The 23,586-nt window shown below is 45.2% G+C and overlaps 1 protein-coding gene across 1 annotated transcript; it reads left to right on the top strand.

The window, feature by feature from the left end:
- The first annotated feature begins 219 nt into the window (after positions 1-219).
- Positions 220-20,891, top strand: KIF18B (kinesin family member 18B). The gene is made up of 16 exons (XM_027872624.1): positions 220-297; positions 6,052-6,381; positions 8,318-8,475; positions 9,337-9,441; positions 9,714-9,824; positions 9,923-10,120; positions 10,421-10,597; positions 10,909-10,983; positions 11,154-11,266; positions 11,690-11,885; positions 12,758-12,846; positions 15,640-15,848; positions 16,223-16,748; positions 19,606-19,695; positions 20,170-20,273; positions 20,505-20,891. Exons 2-16 carry the CDS (start codon positions 6,066-6,068, stop codon positions 20,630-20,632), a joined length of 2,595 nt encoding a protein of 864 aa, XP_027728425.1. The 5' UTR covers positions 220-297; positions 6,052-6,065; the 3' UTR covers positions 20,633-20,891.
- Positions 20,892-23,586: the final 2,695 nt, after the last annotated feature.

Genomic DNA, 23,586 nt, shown 5'->3' with positions numbered 1-23,586 from the left:
AGGGGCTGTGGCTTTAAGTACTCTTTTCCCATTGGTCCGAAATGACCCAATCAGAGTCCTGAGAAGTAACCAATGAGAAGAGCGAAAGCACAGAGCCCGGCTGGTTTGAAAGGGCCGGCCGAGAGCGGAAGTGGCGGTTGGCGCCAGTGACTGGGTGGGAATAGGGGGAGGAAGTTAGACCTTGCGCGCGAGCCGTAGGGGTGGTGGGGGGCGGGGAGGAGAAGGGGGGAAGGCATCTGTCTGAGGCTGAGAGGGACCTGGGCAGCGGAGGCCACCGCGGCGTGGGACAGAACAAGGGTAAGAAGCCCCTGACCTGCCCTGCAGGCCCCAGACCCGCTCCCGAGTCTCTGTGGCTCGGGTTCTAGCCTGGAGAGCTGACAGGTCCGGCCGATCCCCTTCCCCATCCTGACACCTGAGGGGAGGGAGAGGTGGAGGAGGGCTAGGTCCTCTGGGCACATCTGGATGAGGCAGCATCTCCCCCTCCCCCCGTGGTTCTGGAATCAGAACATCTGGGTTCAAATCTTGCTGTGTGTCCTTGGGGAAGTCACTGGGCCTCAGTTTCTTTATCTGCAAAATGACGACTAGTTGGCCTCTGAGGACCGCCCCCAGCCCTTAGTCTATGATTAACCTTGGTCGGGATGAGGGTGGTTGAAACTACATTTTCCTACTGGAACCCACAAGGTGGAAGTGAAATTGACACTGCCAAAAGGAAGCATTTGGAAAAGGTCACATCTGGATGGGGAGGAATGTGATTCCCAAGTCAACCAGCATTTATTAAACACCTAATGTGTGCCAGGCTTTGGGGGTACAGAGACAAAAATGAAACAATCCCTGCCCACAGGGAGCTTGCATTCTGTTGGGAGAGAGAACAGGAACATGTAAAAGTATATACAAAATAAAGCCCTGCCTTCTACAGGAAGCCTTTCCTGATCCTTCTTAATGCTACTGTCTTCACTGGGTTGATTATTTCCGATTTATCATGTTTATAAGTATGTTCTACATAGTTTTTTGCTTGTTGTCTCCTCCATTAGACTATGAGCTCCTTCAGGGCCTGGGACTGTCTTTGCCTTTCTTTGTATCCCCAGCTCTTTTTTTAATTTTTTTTTTTGGTGAGACAGTTGGGGTTAAGGGACTTGCCTAGGGTCACACAGCTAGTAAGTGTCAAGTATTTGAGGCTGAATTTGAACTCAGGTCCTCCTGACTTCAGGGCCGGTGCTCCATCCACTGTGCCACCTAGCTGCCCCATCCCCAGCTCTTAACACAGTGCCTGACACATAGTAGGCTCTTAGTGACTTTTTATTGATTTATTAATGGGTAGAGAGCCCTAAACTGGGGGAGGAGAGAATCAATCAACAACCATTTATTAAGCACTGACTGTGTGCCAGCCACATACAAATACAAAAAATGAAACTGCTCCCAAAGAGCTTACATGCTAATAGGGAAGACAATAAGTATAGATATAAATATATACAGAATGAATATAAACATATATGAAGTAATTAAAGAAAAGATAGGAGAGAGAGTATTAGCAGTTGGGGGGAATCAAGAAAGGCTTCACATAGAAGGTGAGGGTGAGGAAGGAGTACAGCCCAACCTTGGGGTACAGCCAGTAGAAAGACATAGAGAAGGGAGACAAAGTAATACATGAAGGACAGTGACAAGGACATTTGGCTGGTGTGTCAGGTGCATGGAGTGAAGTAATATTTAATGAAGCTTTGAAGGTAGGTTGGAGCCAGGTTGTAAAGGACTTTAAATGCCAAACAGTGGAGTTTGTACTTGATCCTAGAAGTAATTGGGAGCCACTGGAGTTTATTGAGTAGGGGAGTGACATTGACTTGTGCTCATTTAGGAATATTAATTCGTGGGCAGCTAGGTGGTGCAGTGGTTAGCACCAGCCCTGAAATCAGGAGGACCTGAGTTCAAATCTGGCCTCACACCAAACACGTGACATTTACTAGCTGTGGGACCCTGAGCAAGTCACTTAACCCCAATTGCCTTAAGAAAAAAAAAAAAAGAGGAATATCAATTTGGCCACTGTGCAGAGGGTGGATTAGGAAGGGGAGGGATTGTAAAAATGGGAGGAGGGGGACAGAAAAGCCACAATTTGGAGGCTATTGCAGTGGCCAGGTAAAAGGTGATGAGGGCATCTGGGGATGGTTCCAAGAGATGATGTGGAGGTAGATTCTACAAAACTTGGCATTGATTGGATATTTGGCATGAGGAGTTATGGATAACTTTGAGGTGTCCTACCCGGATGACTAGAAATTTGACTAGACCAGACTAGGAAAGAGAACAATGAGAGAATGTACATAAAGCAAACTTTTAAAGAACTTCTATAAAGTAGGTCCTAGGGAAAGTGTACATTTTTTTCTTACTAACTTTAAAGGTGCTGGGGGCAAAGTGCTTGATCCTTCTTTGTGACTGAGCTTCCTTTCCCTTGTCTCCTTTGTCTTCCCCTTCCTTTCATAATATCTCTATAAACAGGAGAAGTGTGCTTTCACGACCCCAAGTTGAACAGCAATGGTTGTCAGTTTCCCTTAGAACACAAAAAGTTCATAGAGGCATAGGATTTGTGAGTGCATGGCACCTCAGAGACTATCTAGTCCAAACCCTTCCTTTTTCGGAAGAGGGAAAATGATTTGTCCAAGGCCACACAGGTAGTAATGGCAGAGCCAGGATTCAAAGGTAGGTTGTCTGATTCCGAATCTGGTGCTTTTCCCACTGCCAAGCCCGTCAAGAAAAGAAATACACTTTTGTACCAGTTGGAGGCTTGGCAGAGATCATGATCCTGAAAATGACCTGTGTCTCTGGCTTTTCTTCACTATCTCAGCAGCTTACTGGCCTCCAGGTTTTAATGAGCTGCTCCGGGTTAGAAATGAGACATGACTGTAGCATCTTCCTAGTGCTTTGGGCTCAGATATTTTTTCCAGTTTCAAATGAAAGCAGTCTTGGCGAACATGCTCTCATTAATCTTTACAGTCCCCCTGGGGAAAGAGGGAACAGCAGCTGTTCTCGGGGAGAGGAAAACTGATGTCCCTGAGTGAGGTGGCTTGTCAGGACACCCCCACCCCCCAGGTAGATATAGATTAGGGATGAAGACCTCAGCTTCTTGGCTACAGCAACACAAATTGTCATACCCGCAGCTCTGTCCCAGGGAGAGGAAAAATACCTCATTAGGCAAGCAGGCTGTTTCCTAGCCCCTCGAGAGGCAGTAAGAGGAAGATAGGGATTATAAAGGTTACCAACACTCAGTTACTATGTCCATTTTAATTCCTTGAGTATGTAATTTGGTAGCAGTGTGGCACCTTTTTAGCTGTGATATGACATATGGGTAGCTGAAATAGGCATAGTCCATCCCATTCCAAATAGGCATAGCCTCAGTGGCTCTTAAGCCATTTGAGGCAGACACATCTTTTCCAGTATATGATGTTGTTGGAAAGGAATGGAACTTTATGAGTGAAAGAACACTGTTAATTAGGATATGTATCGAGAATATGGTATTTGAAGGGTGTAATGCTTATCATACTATCTGCTAGGTAGGAAACTGAACTATACAAAAGGGTTGCTGTTGCTGGGTGTTGCCAACATCATTTGGGGGAGGAGATATTTAAAATCATGACGTACCTGCTCTCACAACCACATAAAATAAACAACAAAGGAAAACATGGCTTTGGTCAGGATGTGTCTAGAATGCTGTGTTCAGTTCTGGGCAGTGAATTTTAGGAAAGAGATAGGCTGGAGCATGTCCAGAAAAGGGCAACCAGGTGATAAGAAGAGTGGAAAACATATGAGGATTGGTTGAAGGAACTGAGCATGTTTAGCTTGGAAAAGCGAAGACTGAGAAGGTGGCATAATACCTGTGTTCAAATATGTGAAGGGCTGGCAAGTGGACTAGGGAATGGATTTATTCTGTTTGACCCAGAGAGTAAAACCAGAAACAATGGGTAGAAGCTACAGAGATACACACTTACTTGCAAAGTAAGAAACTATTGCCCAACCATTTGAACTGTCCTTATTGAATGCTGGGTTGATGTCTCAGGTGGTAGTGAAGTCCCCCTAATTGGAAGTATAAAAGCAGATACTGGCCCAGAAGTCCCTTCCAACTTTATGATCTTGTAGTCTCCAGACTTTAACAGGTGAGCTCTGGGGGTTAGAATGCCAACATCGGCAAAAGCTGGGTCTGAGTCTCACCTTTTGGCCTGAGCAACCCCTTGATGACCACGCTCGTCTCTCTGTAACCCAGTCTTCCTGTCTCTTTTTGTTGTTCAGTCGTTTTTCAGTTGTGTCCAACTCATACTGACCCCATTTGGAGGAGTGGTTTGCCATTTCCTACTCTAGATCGTTTTACATATGAGGAAACTGAGGCAAACAGAGTGAAACGACCTGCCCAGGGTCGCTCAGCCAGTAAGTGTCTGAGGTTGGATTTGAACTCAGGAAGATGAGTCTTCTTGACTCTAGGCTTGGTGCTCTATCCATTATGCCACCTAGCTGCCCCTCCTATCTATCTACATAATAAGAAAAACCATTATGACACCTTAGAGCGAAACAGATTTTTTGAATCTGACCTCTTTTTAAAGATGAGAAAGTTGAGGCCCAGAGAAGTTAAGTAACTGGTTCAAAATCACACAGCTTTTTAACAGCAGAGTTGAGACTAGAACTCTTAGCACTTCCCTGCCCCCAAGTTCCATATACTTTCCACTGTACAACACTGCTTTATTGCTTTACAGTGATTTCACTCAGCCATAGAACCCTGGAACATCTCCCTATTCTCCCTTCCACCCACTACCCCTCCTCATACCCTAGTCAGTGTTCTTTGAATTAAGCTCCTTGAAGCTTTCCTGTTGTCATTCATACTCTACAGGACAGATTGAAAGGCCAGGGGAGAGAATACGGGGAAACAGAAGGATAAGTTCTTGAGGGATTCATAGTCACACTCAACTGTATGGCCCCTCAAAAATGAGAGGGACCGTTTTCCATTTTGTTTTTGTATCTCTGAGTCTAGCCCAATGCTTTGCATGTAGCAGGCATTTAAAGGCTTGTTGAAGTGAATGAATATTTAAGGCTGTTTTTTTATTTTTTATTTTATTTTTAGAGACTCTTTTCTTTAGTGCTCTCTGTAGAGATGTTTACCAGGTGTTGTGGAGGCAGCAATAGTGTTCCAATTTTCCCACATCTTCTCCAGCATTTCTCATTTTCCTGTTTTCTCATGTTGGCCATTCTGATGGGTGTGATGTGGTACCTCAGAGTTGTTTTGATGCGCATTTCTCTAATCAATAGGAGGCAGCAATACAAGAAAAATAGAAAGCATGTTTCTTGTACCTCAAGGAATTTACAGTCTGACTGTGCCTTACTCAGGGAGCTAGTGGCAGTTGGGTGATGGGGTGGCAGAAGCAAGAATTCTTCCTGGAATCTGGTCCAGAGTGACACCAGTGGATAATGAAGATAAGGCAGATAAAGAAGATAATAAAGATAAGGTATAGTGCAAAGAAGTCAGAGTGGTAGTCTCAGCTCTGCAGCCACTGACTGTGTGACCTAGACAGAGAATACACAAAATTATTTAAGAATAGCACAAACCAACATACCAACAAGTGTAAAATCATATAGTACAAAGTGAGTATTGAACGCTAAACAGCCGCAGGGCAAATGATTGATCCAAGTGGGGTTGAATTAGACAAAGAATTTTTCCTTGAGGAGGCGAGTTTGAAGCCAGATTCTGAAGAGAGAAGGGTTCACCATGAGGAGGGAAAGGGCAATCCAGCTGGAGGAGTGGCATCTAGAGGTGTAAGGGGGGAAATAAACAAGCTGTGTGTGGAGAATTGCAAACACATCGACCAGGCCAGGGCCAAAGGGCCAGATTAAGGTATCACAGAGCCAAAACTGCGTAAGGCAACAAACGTTGGGAGAATGATGAGGGTCCCTGAATGGTAAGCTATTTGGAAGGGGGAGGGAGTAGAGCATTTTCTTGATTCATACCTGGAGATGTGATTTGATCACAGAATTTTAGATTTGGAGCTGGAAGGGACCTAATCTTTCTCCTTATCCTATTTCTAGGCACTGTCACGGTGATGACAGAGGAGAACAGCACAGTGAAGGTAGTGGTTCGAGTGAGGCCCCCTACTCCAAAGGAATTGGAGAGCCATCGAAGGCCTGTGGTTCAAGTGGTAGATGGGAGAGTGTTGGTGTTTGACCCTGAGGAGCCAGATGGAGGTTTCCCTGGCCTGAAGTGGGGAGGCAGTGTCCATGATGGTCCCAAGAAAAAGGGCAAAGATTTGAAGTTTGTCTTTGACCGGGTTTTTGCCGAGACAGCCACCCAACAGGAGGTATTCCAGCACACCACCCACAGCATCCTGGATGGGGTTCTTCAGGGGTATAACTGCTCAGGTGAGTAGTCAACCAGGCAGTATTGTGTAGAGAGGCTGTTAGTAGGGTGGGGAGGGAGATGCAGTAAAAGTGCACACAATTTTTACTATATTGATTATATTTGTTTCTCCATTTCTTGAGAAGAAGGGATTGTTTCTGTCCATTAGAGCAGTAGTCTTTAAAGTGGAGGCTATGGCATGATCCCAAGGCAGGGTGGTATATGATTAACCAACAGAAAAAACAATGGTTCGCATCCTACCCTCCCTGAGATGGCCAATATTGGGCTTGTCTCCAACACTATACTATCCTCTTCACCTATGATCACTGAACACTCCCCTATTCCATCTCTCCCTGCTGCTGACCTCTGATGGCTATGACCGGGTGTCCAAGGTCCCAACTTAATTGCAACCCTGGCACTTATATTAGCTGTGCAAGCAAAATTCTCTGTGGAACATGCCTCCTCTTCTCCTGCTAATATCCCCATGCTCTTCCCCCCAAATCACCTCATGGTGATCCAGGTAATCCATGAAGAGCAGGTGTTTCTCATCAGGCAGGCTTTACAAGCCAGGGCAGTGGTCAGTAAGTAAGAGCTCTGCCTCCTCCAATTTTTTGTGGGAAAGAGTAAGTCAGACAGGACGAGCGGGCATGAATGGGTTGTGATATATGACATCCAGCACTTAGCACAGTGCCTGGCATATAGTAGGTACATAATAAACGTTTATTGATTGATTGATAAGCATCATAGATCTCATTACATTATATTTTCCCAAATCTACTCTTCTGAACTTTCATATTACTATTGAGGTGCCATCATTTTTCCAGGTGCCCAGGTTTTTTGAATCATAGATTTAAAGCTGGAAGAGATGTTGGAGGGCCATCTAGTCCAACCGTTTCATTTTACAGATGAAGAAACAGAGCCCCATAGATTGCCCAAGGTCACAAAGCTAGTAAATGGCAGACCCAGGTTTCCAACCTTGGACTTCTGATTTCATGTCCAGCACACTTGCCACTGAACCTTACTGATTTGAAACCTTGGTGTCATTATCAACTCCTCTCACTCTCCCCACATGTGCAATCAGTTACCAAATCTTGTAATTTATATCTCCACAATACCTCTTGTCTCTCTCCCGTTTTCTCTACTCCCAAAGCCCCCACCCTTGTTCAGGCCCTCCTTGCTTCTCATGGGGACTATTGAAATAGCCTCCTATTTCAGGTTTCCTTGTCTTCAGTCCCACTCCTCCAATCCATCTTCTACATAGCTGCCAAAGTGATTTTTCTGACTGTGTCACTCTGCTACTCAAACTTGAATAGCTCCCTGTTAACTCTAGGATCAAATATTATTTCATCTTTATCTCTTCCTTTTTAAGTTTCTATTTGGGTAAGTTTTATATTGTACATAATTATTTGTACAGAAATCCATGCATATAAGGTATAAATAAGTACATCCACACATGTTGGGGGTGCATGCTCAAAATTTGGAGACCACTGGCATAGAGTATGTTCACTTTCATCTGTTTGACGGGGAGTCTGAAAGCAGAAACTTTCATCTTTTGTTTTCCTTCTTAGTGCCCAACACAGAGCTTTACCTATATAAGTACTTTGTTTATGGTTCTGTTTAGTCTTACCTTTAGGGAACTTATAATCTAGGGGAAAAAAGATAGAGGAAGGAGCAGATAGGGAAGTTCACTAATAATTATAGCCATGTGGTGCTAAACATCAGTGTTAAGGAATGGAAATTTGACCCAAGTGAATGTAACCAGGAGAATGGTAGTCAGGGAAACCTTCCTGAAGGAGTGTGAGAATTAGAAAGGAAGGGAAGTCCAGAGAGAAGTGAGAGGAAGAATTCTGAGCAAGGAGATTGGCTTCTAGAAAGGTTCAGAAGACTGCAGCCTTTCCTGTGGAGACATGGAGGAGGACTGGCCCTTAACCTACTGGCATCTCCCTTTACCGCCTACAGTGTTTGCCTATGGGGCCACAGGAGCAGGGAAGACACACACCATGCTGGGAGGAGAGGGGGACCCTGGCATCATGTATCTGACTATGATGGAGCTTTATCAGCGTCTAGAGGCCCGCCGGCAGGAGAAGCGTTATGAGGTTCTCATCAGCTACCAGGAGGTACCCTATTACACCCAAACTTAAGAGGAAAACTGGAGTCCTGGCTAGACCTCTTTCTAACCTTCCCAAATCAGGCCTTCCCCACCCCTGTTGGGCAAGGTTCCTGCCTCGTAAGTAATGCTCAGTAGGTAGCTTGAGTAGTGGGTAGGCCACGGGAGTGGTAGACAGTGATTGGGACTGAGGGACTCAAAGGCAGATGGAGGCAGCCGTGTGGGAAGGACTAACTGATAAGTAAAAGCACACTTTAACACTTGAAAGCTCACCCATTTTAATCTGTCCCTCCAAGTTCCAGCCTCTAATCTAGCATTGTAGACATTTATCCAGTTCTTCTTCTCCTAAGCAGTTCCACTGCCCTTTCTTTTTTCTTGGGACATAAGACATCCTGTGTACTAAGATAAATGCTGATGCCTCTGAACAAGGAGGTAGACGTTTCATCTCTCCTCTAATCACAAGGAAGCCAAATGTAGGAGGCAGAAAACCAGAATTCAGGTTCCATACCTGTCACTGATTTTCTAGAGGACCTGAGCCAAGTTCCTCTTCCTTCTTTGGGCCTCAGCCTCAGTTTTTCCCACCTTCTAGTGGTAACATTAGCTCATCTATTGGCTGCCATTCTCCCCTATCCTACTTCTATAAGAAATAAAACCACAAAAGGGCTAACTCTCTTAATATCTGTAAGGCACCCTATCCAGAACTGGTTAAAGCGATCTTTTTTAGCTCATTCTTGATCCTCACCCTTTCTAACAGCTCAGGCAGAGACACCTCCCCCTCCCCTCCCACCTACTTGGTTGCACTCATGTATCCTACTACCACTGATTTTCCACCCACTTTCACCAACAGCTCTTGGTCTTCTTTTTTTTTCAGGTGTACAATGAGCAGATATATGATCTCCTAGAACCCAAGGGTGCCCTAGCTATCCGAGAGGACCCAGACAGGGGTGTTGTGGTTCAAGGACTCTCCTTCCATCAGGTTTGATATTAGAGGGCAGATGGGAAAAATCGGTCCCATCTCTCTTGGGAAATCCTCACTCTTTCAGTTCTTTCCTGCTAAGGATTAGTTAGAAGACTATCTGACGATACCATAGGTTTCAAAAAGGGAAATGGGTCCATGCTGGAAATGGGGGCATTCTCATGCTGGTTAGGAGGGGTCCTGGGACTAGTGAGCTAGTCAGGTATTCAGGTGGAGACCAGGGACCTGGTTGTGCCAATATTGCCAACCCTTTCTAAGTACTATTTCCTTAGCCAACCTCAGCAGAACAGCTTCTGGAGATGTTGACCAGAGGGAACCAGAATCGTAAGCAGCACCCCACTGATGCTAACGCCACTTCCTCTCGCTCGCATGCAGTCTTTCAGGTAAGGAGCTTGGGGGTTTGAGCAGGGATCTGGTGTTCTTCTTTGTTTCCCCGCCTCCCTGGTCATTGCACCCCCTCTTGTTTTGTTGACTCCTCTAGATCTATGTGAAGCAGCAGGACTGTGTGCCAGGACTGACCCAGACCCTGCAGGTTGCCAAGATGAGCCTGATTGATCTGGCAGGCTCAGAGAGGGCATCAAACACCCATGCCACTGGGGAGCGGCTTCGGGAGGGTGCCAACATCAACCGCTCACTGCTGGCACTCATCAATGTCCTCAATGCTTTGGCAGATGCAAAGGTAACCCCCAGGTGCCATGTCTTCATGAGGTGAATGGTGGTGAGAGCTGAACATAGGAGGGTTGGGGTGGTTCAGGTGAAGGGTGGGAGAGAGCTGGTATCAGACCTTGACAAGCATACTCGCCTTCCCTGGCTGCTTTTCTGTTGAGTTTAGGACTTAGATGGGCAACAGGAGAAACTTCAGCTCTCCTATAGTCTAGGCCTAAGCACTGGTCTTTCTCAGATGCTGCTTCTTGCTCAGAACCAGAGAGTTTGTTTGGCATGGCCACCTTGTACACATGTGTCTCCTGTTTCCTCAAAGGGCCGAAAGTCCCACGTGCCCTACCGAGACAGCAAGCTGACCCGTTTGCTAAAGGACTCGATAGGAGGGAATTGCCGGACGGTGATGATCGCTGCTATCAGTCCCTCGGCCCTGGCCTATGAGGACACCTACAACACCCTCAAGTATGCTGACCGTGCGAAGGAGATCAAGCTCTCGGTGGGTTCCTGCCCAGCAGATGGGGGCAGGCCAAGGTCATTGTAGATAGAGGGGAATGGGGTGCAGAGAGACTGTGTGAATGAGGACCCCAGATTAAGAGTGTTAGTGTGAGACAGAGGCAAAGGAAGGATGATGTGGCCAAGAGGAGCTTAAAGCTTCCTTAAGCACATAGTCTTCCCCTTTATGTAAATCCCAGTGTAATGGGAAGTAGAGAGAGTACATACTCAAGACCCAGTGACAGAAGCACAGTGAGGAGGGACCGAAGGGGGTGGCTGCTCTCCTTTATGTAACTGTAGCTTCCCTTTTCCCAGCTCAAGAGCAACGTGATCAGCTTGAACTGTCACATAAGCCAGTATGCCACCATTTGCCAGCAGCTTCAGGCTGAGGTAAAGATCTGGGGGCTTCAGGGCTCCTGGCTCTGGTGGGAGGGAGAGGGAATCCTTACAAAGCTGAAGACCTGCTTTCCTTAGTCCCTCTACCTCTCCTCTTCCCATGCTAAACTTATGCTTTCCAGCTGGATCCAGGGCTTTTATGGGTGAGGGTGCTTATGTTCTAGGTGGCTGCCCTGCGGGAAAAGCTCCAGGTCTATGAAGCAGGAGCAAGGACCGCCCCACAGGAGCTCCCGAAGCTGCCCAAGCCATCTCTCTGCACTGGCCCTCTGCAGCCAGGGTAAGCATCTTCCCTCTCCAGTCCTTATCTGAGATAGGAAGAGGGGAAGCTCAGCCGTTTTTCAAGTCCTTCTTCCCTTCTTTTCTAGTATCAGTGTAAGAGGACTTGCTGGCAAAGGTAGTTGGGGAACTAGGATTCTATTCATAGCTAAGGCTGCAGCCCAGTCCCTAGTCCGCAGGTTTCAAGACTATCCTGAACTTCAGATTTTAGGATTTCAATGTCCCTTGAATAAGAAAATGACCATCTTCCTTCTACAGAGCCATAGTCAATGCCCATTGGCTGATCGAGGACTATCAGTGGTCATCGTCTGCTACCCTGGTGCCAGGGAGCTTTGCTTGATCTCCTTCTTTAAAGCCCGCTGTTGTCCATTCCCCAGCCTCTGTCTTCCTCTCTTCTCATTTCAGCCTTTGTTTCCCCCCTCAGCCTCAGCCTTCCTGACTCACCCTCACTGAGCTGTCATCCTCGTCAGTCCTACTCTCCAGAGCTCTACTCAAACCCCGGAACTCCCCAAGAGGAGGATATGGAGACTCAAGTGGAGGATAAAGAGGAGATGAAGCCCCTCCTCAGTTCCCAGGCACAGGAACCAATGAAGGAGAGGGATGAGAGCACCGTAAAAAAGGTATTTCTGAAGCTGAGCTGAGAGAATTGAGTGGCAGGTCAATTGACAAGAGCTTCTGTGACATTGGGAAAGATTCCTCCATCCTTTTCTTTTTCCCTGGTGCTGAGAGAATCCCTCAGGTCTAAAGTCCCCTTAACAGGACTGCCTTAGAGCAACTGTAGGTTATTTAAGGACATCTGGGCCTCTTTTCTGAGCAGAGGGACAAGGCAAGGTTTTAGGTGCCAGTTTTTCTATCCCAGGTTAGCGTCCTCACAAAAGCTGCCCTGGGGGCCTCCTTGTGTGTAGTCCTGGGCTAACTATCATATTGAGAGATTACATAGGACTCAGATTGAAACCAAAATGTTTTGAACATGGCTGTGTGGGAATTTGTTCTGTTTGACTAAGCAAATTTCTTTATAAGAGTTTTAGGGTTTGTTGTTGTTGTTGTTTTGTTTTAATGGAAGGGAGAGAAAATAGATTCTTTTTTTTTTAACAAAAAAAAATTTAATTAATTAATTAATTTAAAAAAAAAAAAGAAAAGAAAAGAGGCTTCAGAGACCCAAGACTCTGCCCTTTAGGGTCTTACAGTCTGAGACACTAACACAGTCCTATGCAAAGGGCTGACATGCAGCAAGGCCAGGCTGCTGTATTTACATTGTTTATAGATCAGGAGTAAATATGTAATGGAGTAGAGAGTAGAATGAGTAGCTGAGGGAGATTAAAAAATAATCTAGCTCAGTATCTAAATTGGGCTCTGATCAACCTAGGGAGGCTTAGAGGAAGGGGATGGGGGTGGCATTTCAGGAGTTACTTGGTTAATGGGTAAGAGACAGCTTGAAGAGGAAAGGCATCATAGGATCTCTGTGTCTGTGGAACTCCTTGCCTTATATCAGGTGCTGCAACCTCTGGTCCTAGCCCTGGAACCCAAGCCAGGATTGGGCAGCCTCACACCACCGGAAGTGGACAAAGACAAAACCAAGAGGTAGGTCTCTTTTTAAATCTACCCTAGAATTTAAAATGGGAGGTATGACACAGGAAAAGGGAAGACTTGGCAGGATCCTGTTACAGTCAACTCTGGATTATCCACCTTGTTAGTTATCTGAGGCAGGTCTTATGCCACTTCTTGTTGATATTATCACCTACTCTGTTTACATCTCACCATCTTTATTTATGTTCACTCTTCCACGGAGCCTGCAGCCCAGCAGGAGATGTCTCATGTGCTGAAAGGAGAGGGCTTCTGTAATCTAAACACTGCGTTTTTTTCTCTGTCCTCTGGGAAGGTATGAGCCAGAAAGATACCAAGTTTAGAGCAAGGACAGTTCTGCTTGAGCTAGTACTTGGCTTTGGTTTGTTTCGGGGTTTTTTTTGTTGTTTTGTTTTTTGGGAGGGGAGAGGGGGCCATCAGGGTTAAGTGACTTGCCCAGGGTTGCACAGCTAGTAAGTGTCTAAGGCCAGATTTGAACTCAGGTCCTCCTGATTCTAAGCACTTGGCTTTTTAGGCTGGGGAGTGATGCTGTCCATTTTCAACATGAAGTTGGGAACAGAGATGGACAACTTTTTAGTTCCTCCTGATTCAGGTCTTCACCCTGTGGCTTCACGATTGGATTTGGATTGACTTTGGATTCCCCAGATATCTGGAGGGCATTTATTTAAGCATAAATACAAAAACAGTCCCAAATCAAAGAAGATTTGAATTATTTGTGCCGGGATTCTTTTTTGTGAGGATCTGGATATGTGACTGTATTATTAGTACTATTAATATTTCTTTTCTGGCCTCCAGTGCATCAATCCTGTGCCACTTGGCTTCCCTGCTGCCAACCCCTCCCAACATGCTTCACGCTTGGCAGTGTATTTAAAGCTTCCGGACAGAAGGGCCTGTTTAATTTTATTTCTTGTTGGGGAGTGTCTGTTCCCAAGTCAGCAAAAAACACTGCAGTCTGAATAATCAGTGGCTCATTATCTGTCTCCTGCTGTCAGCTCTGCAGGGTCTCAGCAGAGGGAGGGACAAGTTGGCAGGATGCCTCCCTTGGCCCCTTTCTCTGAACCCCCTACCCTTCCACGCTACACAGAGCACTCCAAATACTTGCCAATAGAATAGTTTACCTGATTGGTGTACTCTGGTAGACACAGCCTTGGGTTCTAATTCTGTCTCTGCAACTAAGCTCCTGAGTGAATTGTAGACAAGTCACATCCTGGCTTTAGATATTCCCAGTATGTATCATTTTCTTCATCTGTAGCATGGAGAAAATAATCCCTGTCATAGCTACCTCCCAGAGCTTATAAGAGGACAAAATGAAATGATAGGCATAAAAGCCTGTAGAAAGTAAAACTTGTAGGGGCAGCTAGGTGACGCAGTAAATAGAGCTCCAGCCATGGAGTCAGGAGGACCTGAGTTCAAATGTGGCCTCAGACACTTGACACTTACTAGCTGTGTGACCCTGGGCAAGTCACTTAACCCTGATTGCCTCACCAAAAAAACAGTAAAAATTATAGATAAGGGGAAGAGATTTTTATAGTTTTTCAGTCAGCCAATCAGCAAACACTTATTAAGCAATTCCTATATCCCAGGCACTTGGTGCTAGGGATATAAAGAAAAAGCCAAAACAACCCCTGTCCTCAAGGGGCTTACATTTTAGTGGAGAAGATTATATATAAATCAAAAGAGAGGGAGGGCTTGAATAAATTTGACTTTTAAAAATTCAAAGTCATTTTGGTTTTAGAATATAAATTATGACATTTCAGAGATGGAGATCTTAAAAGGCCATCTAGTTTAATCCCCTTAACTTAAAGATGTAGAAATTGAGGTTCAGAGACAAAACATGACTTGCTCAGGGTCACACAGCTAATTAGTGACAAAACTGAGATCACTATCCTTTCGCCCATACTCTTCCCACTACATCACACTTCCAAACCCTGATTTATTCCAAATACTCTATAGCTTGATAGATGGTCATAAAGACTTTCTGTGTCCCCCTCAAACTCATCCCCCAGTGGCCACCCTAAGGATAGCATCTCCAAACTCAGCTAGCCTGGTCTTTAGATGTTAGGCATATATAGTCTATCCCAAGCACATACTTGTATGTGTTTGTGTTTTAAAGCAATTTCACCTTCACAGCAATGTATTGCTCAGGCTGTCCCTGAGCCATTTGATGTCAACGGTGATGTCTCAGAAGAGTATAGTGTAATATGTGGAAATCATCTCTAGAAAAATTATTTGTTGTGCATAAAACCCCGTCCAGCTGATTGAGAAGTCATAGTACCATAATGGCTGTGCATCACTTTAAGGAAATTTGGCAGCTTACAGAATAACTTTAGAAAATTAATAATCAACCCATTCTCATAATTTCCCTTGAACCTTTAATGTATTTAAAATAGGATTTGCTGTGAACCTGGTTGTACAGGGCCATACTTGTTACCTGTTCCATAAAGAGGCACACCTGTATCTTTGTCATGTAAAATCCTTGCTATGTGCAATGCCTCATAATGAGCAGTGGGAGTTACCATGTTCTCACTGAGTTCATAGGCTTGACCAAAGGAAAAATTGAGACCTGGTAAGGAAGGAACTGAGGTTGATAGCAAAGCAGTGATTGAAATAGTGGTCAGTCTAGGAGACCAAGATGTAGTTTTCTTGGCCTCACTTGGAAATTCTTGACTGGCAAGTACAAAGCAATCAAATGGGATAGGTCTGAGGTTTCCTTTCTCATCAATAACCCAGGCTAGGGTTGGGGGGAGGCGAGGAGGATGGGGATGCTATGATCCTTTCTTTCACCCCCAGGCTAGCCCTGATGGTGCTGCACGTGGCCCAGCGGCAATATTCTCTTCTCAGAGAAGCCAATCTCCTGACCCCAGACATGGTCTTGGAGTTTGAGGCAGTGCAGCAGCTGGTTCAAGATGAGAAGACAGTGCCACGGGGGGAGGTAGCTGATACTTCCAGCCCAGCCCAGCTGGAGGGTCCTTTGTCCCAGGAGCTATCCCCAGAATCAAGTGAGTATCATCTCAGCAGCCCAGGCCCCTGCCTCACCTTGTCTGTAAAGAAGGACTGGGTGCCTTCACGTGTGACCAAAGTGGCCGGAGCAGCAAGTAAAGTGCTAGGGTGGAAGGCTGAGCCCAGAGTTGGGGACAATTAAAAATGTGGTCATGGGGTTAGCTGTAGTCAAATAAAAGCATTTTATTTAAAAAGTCTCCTGCCTGGGCCTAGAAGGCTCTAAGTGCTGGTATAGGGAAGGTGAGACATTTAGACACATATTGCTGTTTGGTCTCTATTGTGTTCCTTCCCTTGTCCTCCAGACTCTTCCTTCAAGCCCTGCTTGAGCTCAGGTTCTGCTCCAGCTCTGAACTTCTCTCTTCTCTATGTCTAGCACCTCCAACATATTCTGGCCCAACAACACGAGCCATGGCAAGACGTCTGAGTGGGCTTTTGCCCATGCTGGGGCTGCCATCTTTTTCAACCCTCTCACCCCAAAGTTCTCAGGCTCCAAGGAAGAAGAAGAGGAGTAGATCAGATGAGTCAAGCTCACCTGAACTGAACAGCCACTCTTCCTCTAAACTGGAGGCCAAACGACAAAGGAAGTCTTTGCCCCATGCAGAGAAAGATTCTCTGCCCCAGGCAGGGCCTTCCCCAGGACTCAGCACCCCTAAGATGGAGGTTGCATCCACTACCCACTTTCCCCACCTTCGCTCAGCTACTGTTATCAAAAGCCGGGTGCCCCTAGGCCCATCCTCGATGCAGAACTACTCTACCCCTCTCAGCCTACCTACCCAGGACCTCAATGCCACCTTTGACCTTTCTGAGGTGACCTTCTTGAAGTCTACTGCTTCTAAATTCCTCAGCTGGGAGAATGTCCCTGCTGCCTTGAACAAGATGGATAAACCCTTCATTCCCAGGTAAGCCTCTTTTCTTCCTGTCCCTTCTGACCACCTGTGCCAGAAGCACAAGGGTTAGGGGTGTTCAATGGATAGAAAAGGAAAGGTTTGAGCTCAGGGTTCCAGGCCCAGAAGAGCTTCATCCTAAGGCACTGAAAAACCTGGCAGATTTGTTTGTTGAGTGATTTTTGAGAGCTCATAGAGGATAGTGGAAGAAGGCTCCACAAGACTAGAGAGAACAGGGGGCAGCTACATGGCACAGTGAATAGGCGCCGGCCCTGGAGTCAGGAGGACCTGAGTTCAAATCCGGCCTCAGACACATAACACGTACTGGCTGTGAGACCCTGGGAAGTCACTTAAACCCAGTTGGCTCACCCAAGAAAAAAAAAAGACTAGAGAGAACAAATGTAATTTTTGAAAACAAGAAATCTACAAACTATATACAGGCCAGCAAACTTGATTTCAATTCCTAGCAAAATTCTAGAATGCTTAATTAAAGGAATGTTAGTAAATGTCTAGAGAAAGAATCAATAATCACAAGGAGCCTTTATCAAGAACAGGTTATGCCAGACCATTCTTATTTCCATTTTGAACAGGGATTCTAGGTTGGTAGATCAGGGGAATTCTTTCGGTATAGTTTAAGGTTACAGAATAGTACAGTTGGGAGTATTTAGAACTGACTGAATAGCTGTAACCAAAGAGTACCCATTAATGCTTTGATGTTTACTTGGAGGGAGGTATCTAGTAGAGTGCTCCAAGGATCTCCACCTGGCCTTGTGCCATTTAACATAGTTGACCGTGGCTTGGATAAAGACAGAGATGCTGTGCTTATTAAATTTGCAGATGACACCAACCTCGGAGGGACAGGTGACATTTTGGATGATAGTCAGAATCCAAAAAGATCTTCACAGGGTATAACATTGGGCCAAAGCCACTGAGGTGAAATTTAATATAAGACTTAAGGATAAAATATTGAACGCTTGGTTTCAAAAAATCAGCTTCACGGTATGAGGCTAGATTGGAATTCACTGGGAAAAGATCCAAGGGTATTGCAAGCTTAGTAGGAATCAATGTTGTGCTGAGACACCCAGAAAAACCTCGGTGATTCTGGACTGCATTCAGAGAAGCGGAAGACTAGCCAGGTGATAGCAGGGCTGTTCTCAGCCCTGGGAAGGCCACAGCCAGAGTGTTCTGTTCAGTCCTGGGTGTCCTATTGTAGGAAAGACATGAAGAAGCTGGAGAGTGTCTCAGGGAGGGAACACAAGATGTGCAGTAGCCTTGAGATCATGTTACCTGGAACATTTGATGGAATTTTCAACCTGGAAAATAGAACACTATAAGCAGACATGATAATTCTGTTTAAGTACGTGAAGGACTGTCGTGTGAAAGGCGAATTCCACTTGTTCTGCTGTTGTCCCTGGCCTTAAAGAACAAACTTAGGAGCAGTAAGTGGGAATTGCAGAAAGGCAGATTTCGGTTTGATGTAAAGAAAAATTTCCTCTAATAATTAAAACTACCCAAAAAATAAACTGGGCCTCCTTGGGAAGACCCCATTTGAAGTCCTCCTGCAAAGGAGGGGCCACCAACTTGGCAGGTGTGTGATAGTCTCGTTCAGCTACACACTGGACAAGATGGCGTCTAGGATTACATCCAACTCGGAGATCCTGGGATTCTACAATTGGAAGCAAGGAACAGGTTCATCTTGGAAAGTTGTGGCCAAGTTTGCCTTTCATCCTGGTTTGTTCTGCTCCTCAATCTCAGGACACCAGGGTGTGCCGGAGGGATCAGTCTCCGTCTCCCTTGTGGCTTCTTTTCTCTCAAGCAGCAAAAAGCCATCGCTGCCAGTGTCTCAAAGCCCTTGGCCAAGAACTAGTTTCTAATTATTCCCTTGGGTGACTTATGGAGCCTCAACTTAGGAGGGGGAGGGGGAGGATGGGGACAGGCAGTGTGGAGCTGAAGCAGAAATCTGGAAAGAGAACTAAGAAAACCAACATGGCCCTTTTAGCAGCCTTTCCTGTTTTTATTCTTGCTAGCAATAGTTCACATTTCTATGTCACTCTAAGGTGCTGTGCTTACCACTCTTTGAGATCAATGGTGCAACCATAATCACCCACTTTTTACAGATAAGGGAATTAACATTTGGTGAGGGTAAGCATCTTCTCTGGGGTCATGCAGCTAGGAAGTACTGGTGCCAGGGCTCGAATTCAGACCTTCAGGTGCTCTTCCCAGTGTACCATACTCTGTTTCTCTCATGATCACTGCCACAACTGCCATTTTCCTTTTCTAATTCCATCCCTACATTTACAAGCAGGGTGAGGGGAATTTCACACTCTCAGAAAAAGTTATTCAGCTGATTTTTTTCATTAGGACCGCAAGGAACATGTCCCTTTCCCCCAACATCCGAACAAATGGGGTGTTTACTTAGCCAGTGAGCAACACCCAGATCAGATTGGTTTCTGAGGCATCCCAAGATTGTTAAGTTTAGTAGAAAGTGAGGGATAATTTGGGGCCCTCAAACAGTGACAAGATTTGATCCTGCCTCAGCACCCCAACCCCCAGCTCTAGCACTAACTGCATCAGAAACTAACCTTGGAGATGGGCAAGTGGAAAGGTTTTTTGAATTCCGGTTCCCAGGACATGTCAGAATTTGACACCTGGATATTCTCCCAGAATGGGCCTGTCACTCAGCTGTCAGCAAAAGGAGTGAAGGAGAAGAAAGGAATTGTAGCATCTTAGTTGAAAGGGACCTTCGAGGTCATCTAGTCCCATCTCCCACCCAGTGAGCTCTGGGGCTAGGGTGTGGACAAGAAGGCAGAAACTGCTTAGTCCTTTATTTTCCTTTCTGATCTGAAGATCTTCACCTTCATTTTTCCTTCAGAGGGCCCATGCCACTATTCACCATGAAGGGTCCCAAGCCAGCATCTTCACTTCATGGTGGCTCTGCTTGCAAGAGGAGACGCGCTTTGAGGTAAGGAGGAGTTAGAACTGGGGTCCCAGTAACATTGTGCCCTGCTGGCTCTGACATCTGAACTAAATTATGATTGAACTCTCCCCCCCGGAGCACCTTGTTTGGCAGACAGCCAAGTTCCTGTATGCAGATGAGATTCTCAGGGCAAGTTATCTATGTCCATTACTTGTTCAGGCTTTTCCCTTCTATTTGATCAAACAAGATCAGATTGCTGAGCATCAATATTCTTCTAACTGATTAGTCACTCTTTTTATGGGTAAGACATTCCATATGAATCATAACTAACTGAATCCAATGACCAGACAGTGTCACTCCTTTCTTCACTGATTCTGGGAAGTTGCTGGTAGTACCTAGTTACCGCCCCCTTCCCAGGGCTCAGTATTAAGTTGGGGCAATGTCTTGTGGGATTTTCAGTCCTCACTTTAGTGGGGAGAAAGTGGCATCTCTGACCTTTCCGTTTCCTTTTTTCATCAGGTCCTCAGCCTCCTGTACACTGGCTGCCCCCCCAGGCCGGAGTCGAATCGCCAGACTTCACACCAGCACTATGAAAAAGCCAGGAGGTCCCGTTGCCATCCCAGGTAACTGGCAGCAAAGAGGGTAGGGAAGCTTAACTGAGGCCAGTAAGTACCAGATGAAGGGTGGAAAAAGTCAGTGAAAGACCTGCCCTTCCTGTCTTAGTTCCATAAATGAAAATCTCCAAGTACTTAAAAGGACCCTAAGAAGAGAGCTGATAGATAAAAATGGAAGGGGAAGAGCAAAATGGAGCCCTGGAACAGAGGCCCTGTGTAATTCTCTTCTTCCCTCTCCAGAGCGCCCCTCCAGCCCCCGATGGCCAGGCAGCCAGAGGAACCGGAAGGACACGGCACTGGGGTTTGGAGGAGCCCCACAGACTGGTATCCGGCCCAGCACAGGCAAAGCCATCATCAAGGGGTCCTGAGAATGGGATCTGTCTTCTGTGCTTGTCACCTTGGCTCCTTCTGCCCCAAGCTTGGTTTGACATTCTATACTTCCTTATCAACTGAAGACCAACTGACCATTCAACTGTTCATCTAGCATACCTTCCTCATTACCTTCATCTGATTCCTTGCCACTGCCTTCTCTTCCTCTCCCATGCTTTTATTGTAAACAGCTTGTGCTTACATTCACATACATGTATTAAAGTGTTCTTCTTGTGTGTGTGTGTTCTCCTTCCTAAAGTAGACCATAAATTTTTTTTGTCCAATATATTTTTATCTTGTTAAATATTTCTCAATTGCATGTAAAATATTTTTAACATTGATTTTTTTAAATTTTAAGGTCCATATTCTTTCCCTCCCTCCTGCCCCTCTCCCGTCCTTGAGAAGGCAAGCAATTTGATATCAGTTATACATGTGAAGTCATGCAAACCATTGCCATATTAGCCATGTTGCAAAAGAAAACATAGACAAAAAAAGTACACTTCAATTTGCATTCAGAGTTCCTCGGTTCTCTCTCTGGAGGTGAATAGCATTTTTCATCATGGGTCCTTTGTAATTTTCTTGAATAGAGTAGTCTTTCACAGTTGATCATCCTGACAATATTGCTGTTACTATGTACAGTATTCTGGTTCTGCTCACTTCGCTTTGCATCAGTTCATATAAGACTTCCCAGGTTTTTCTGAAACCATCCTGCTCTTCATTTCTTATAGCACAATAGTATTCCATCACAATCATATACCACAACTTGTTCAGCCATTCCCCAGTTGATGGGCATCTCCTCAGTTTCCAATTCTTTGCCGCCACAAAAAGAGCTACTATCAATATTTAGTAGACAGTAAATTTTTAAACACCTCCCCCTACATACCTGCCCAGCATAAGGCATTACCAGCTGTGCTCAGTAAGTGATGGAATAACAGATAAGGGCCAACTTGAAAACAGACGGTGGTCTTTCTAACCTCGACTAGATTGTGAGTGCATTGAGAGGAAGGATAGGTTATTTTATTTCCAGTAATTTGCATGTAATAGGTATTAGATAAATATTTGACCGAAAAAAAAAAAGCTAGCATCATGGCTAGAACCCTGGTACTTTAGAATCCAGAAACCTTGGACTCCAATCCTGCCTCTGCCACATGATAATTGTGTGACCATGGGAAAATCACTTAAGCTCTGTGCTTCAGGGTAACTTAGCCTGTGAGTCACAGAGAACAGCTGCAGATCTACGTGGGGTAGAGGAAGTTTCAATCCCAGTGTCTTTCTTTCCAATTAAAGGGTTACATGGAGTATTCAGGGAAGACTAGCACCTTTGGTATGAGGGATTGCCGAGCCCTTTTCAGGGCTGCTCGTGCACTTTTAGTGTTGACCTGGCATTCACCTGTGGCTCCAAGAAACTGTAGGACAGGCAGTGGCCGCACCTTGGTAAAACTGTCTCAGCAGGTAACTAAAGTAGGTTGAGGGTAATCAACAGGCCTCAGACCCATTGATGAGTTAGGGGGATGTGTACTCCAAGCATGTGAAGATTTTCCCTGGTGGAAAGGTTGGATGAAGATAATTTGTTCCAAGGGCCATGAAGGAGGCTATAGCAGGTGCTCTGGAGAGCTCAGAGCTTAGCAAGACATTGAAGACATCAAGGTCATCCACTGCAACCCCAGGCCAAAGCCAGTTGTCTTGACTTTTGTCCTGTCACCAGACTTCTTCCAGATAACTCTGGAAGAGAGTTGAGGCTGACAACTTTGGGCAACTCTGCCTCACTAAAATTCAGTTTGTGCATCAATCAAGACATCACCCTGTGAGGTCATTGGCACTCTTCAAAAATAAAGGACAAACAAGTGTTATATGGGGAAATTGAACATGAAAACAGAAAAAAATTTCAATAAAAATTAATTTTTTAAAAAGTCATTCATTTGCCACTTAAAAGCAAGGTAAACTTGTTCCCCTCCCTGGGCTATTTCCTTATCTGTAAAATGAAGCAACTGGAATAAAAAAGTCCTCAGGGCCTCTTCCAGTCCTCCCAACTCTTCCAGAATTCTTAGTTTCTAGAAATATTTAATTTCCTTTTTTCAGTCCTCTCTGCTGAGTCCCTTCTAGGACAATTTATACTCTTCTCCCTGCTTGCCTTTCTGTCCTTTTGTTCTAGATCGATGCCCCTTTGGTACTATGCTGAACCTTTTGTGAGATTGTGGAAAAAGCTGTTTGCGTGGACTTGGAATTTACCTCCTTTGAAGAATATGGTACTGGGCAAAAAAGACTGCCTTAAAAAGCAGTACAGACAACTAACTCAGCCCTGCTCATTAGACTCTAAGGCTTTTATTTAACACCCTTCTTTGCTTGAATAGTTAATAAGCAATTATTGAGTACCTGCCTCCTCTAGGTTGCAGTGACCCTCAGGGCTGTGTTTGCTAGGATTCTCTTACTTAATAGCAGGGTCTCCCACCAGAAAGTAGACCTGAGGGGGGAAGTGCAAACTAAAAACAAATCCAACTAATTCAGTTTAGTTAAAAATCTCATTAATTTGGGCAGAGCTGATTGAAAATTTGTGGCCATTTAACCAGGCCTGCAATGAAGCTCACCTTTGCTCTTTCATGGAGAAAGGGTTTGTTTAGCAAATTCATGGTACAAACAAGATTCCAGGAGGTATATTTAACCTATTTAATAAAACTAAAAAGATTTTTCAAAACATTGTTAGTATGTAAATAATGCTATTTCAAATGAGTTATTTATTTGGGCTCTCCTCCACTTGGCAGCTTTTTGTTAGCCATTAGTTCCAGTTACTGTTTGCACTTGAAAGTAATAAAATTCCATTTCTTTAAAAAAGGCCAGTGCTTTTCCTCTTCCCTTACCCCATTAGTCTTAATGAGGCTTTATTGTATAGGATTGTTCACCAGTGGCATGATAGCAGAACATCTGGCCAGAAATTAGCTTCAGAGGAATAGAGTGG

Source organism: Vombatus ursinus, unplaced genomic scaffold (assembly GCF_900497805.2).
Source record: "Vombatus ursinus unplaced genomic scaffold, bare-nosed wombat genome assembly UNPS02014801.1, whole genome shotgun sequence".
In the NCBI taxonomy this organism is placed as follows: Eukaryota; Metazoa; Chordata; class Mammalia; order Diprotodontia; family Vombatidae; genus Vombatus; species Vombatus ursinus.
This window is presented reverse-complemented; position numbering and strand designations above follow the sequence as displayed.

Coding starts and splice junctions, on each gene's coding strand:
- KIF18B (XM_027872624.1), top strand. CDS start 6,066: ATGACAGAGGAGAACAGCACAGTGAAGGTAGTGGTTCGAGTGAGGCCC. Junction 11,886..12,757: donor ATGAGAGCACCGTAAAAAAG/GTATTTCTGAAG, acceptor GCCTTATATCAG/GTGCTGCAACCTCTGGTCCT. Junction 20,274..20,504: donor AGGTCCCGTTGCCATCCCAG/GTAACTGGCAGC, acceptor TTCCCTCTCCAG/AGCGCCCCTCCAGCCCCCGA.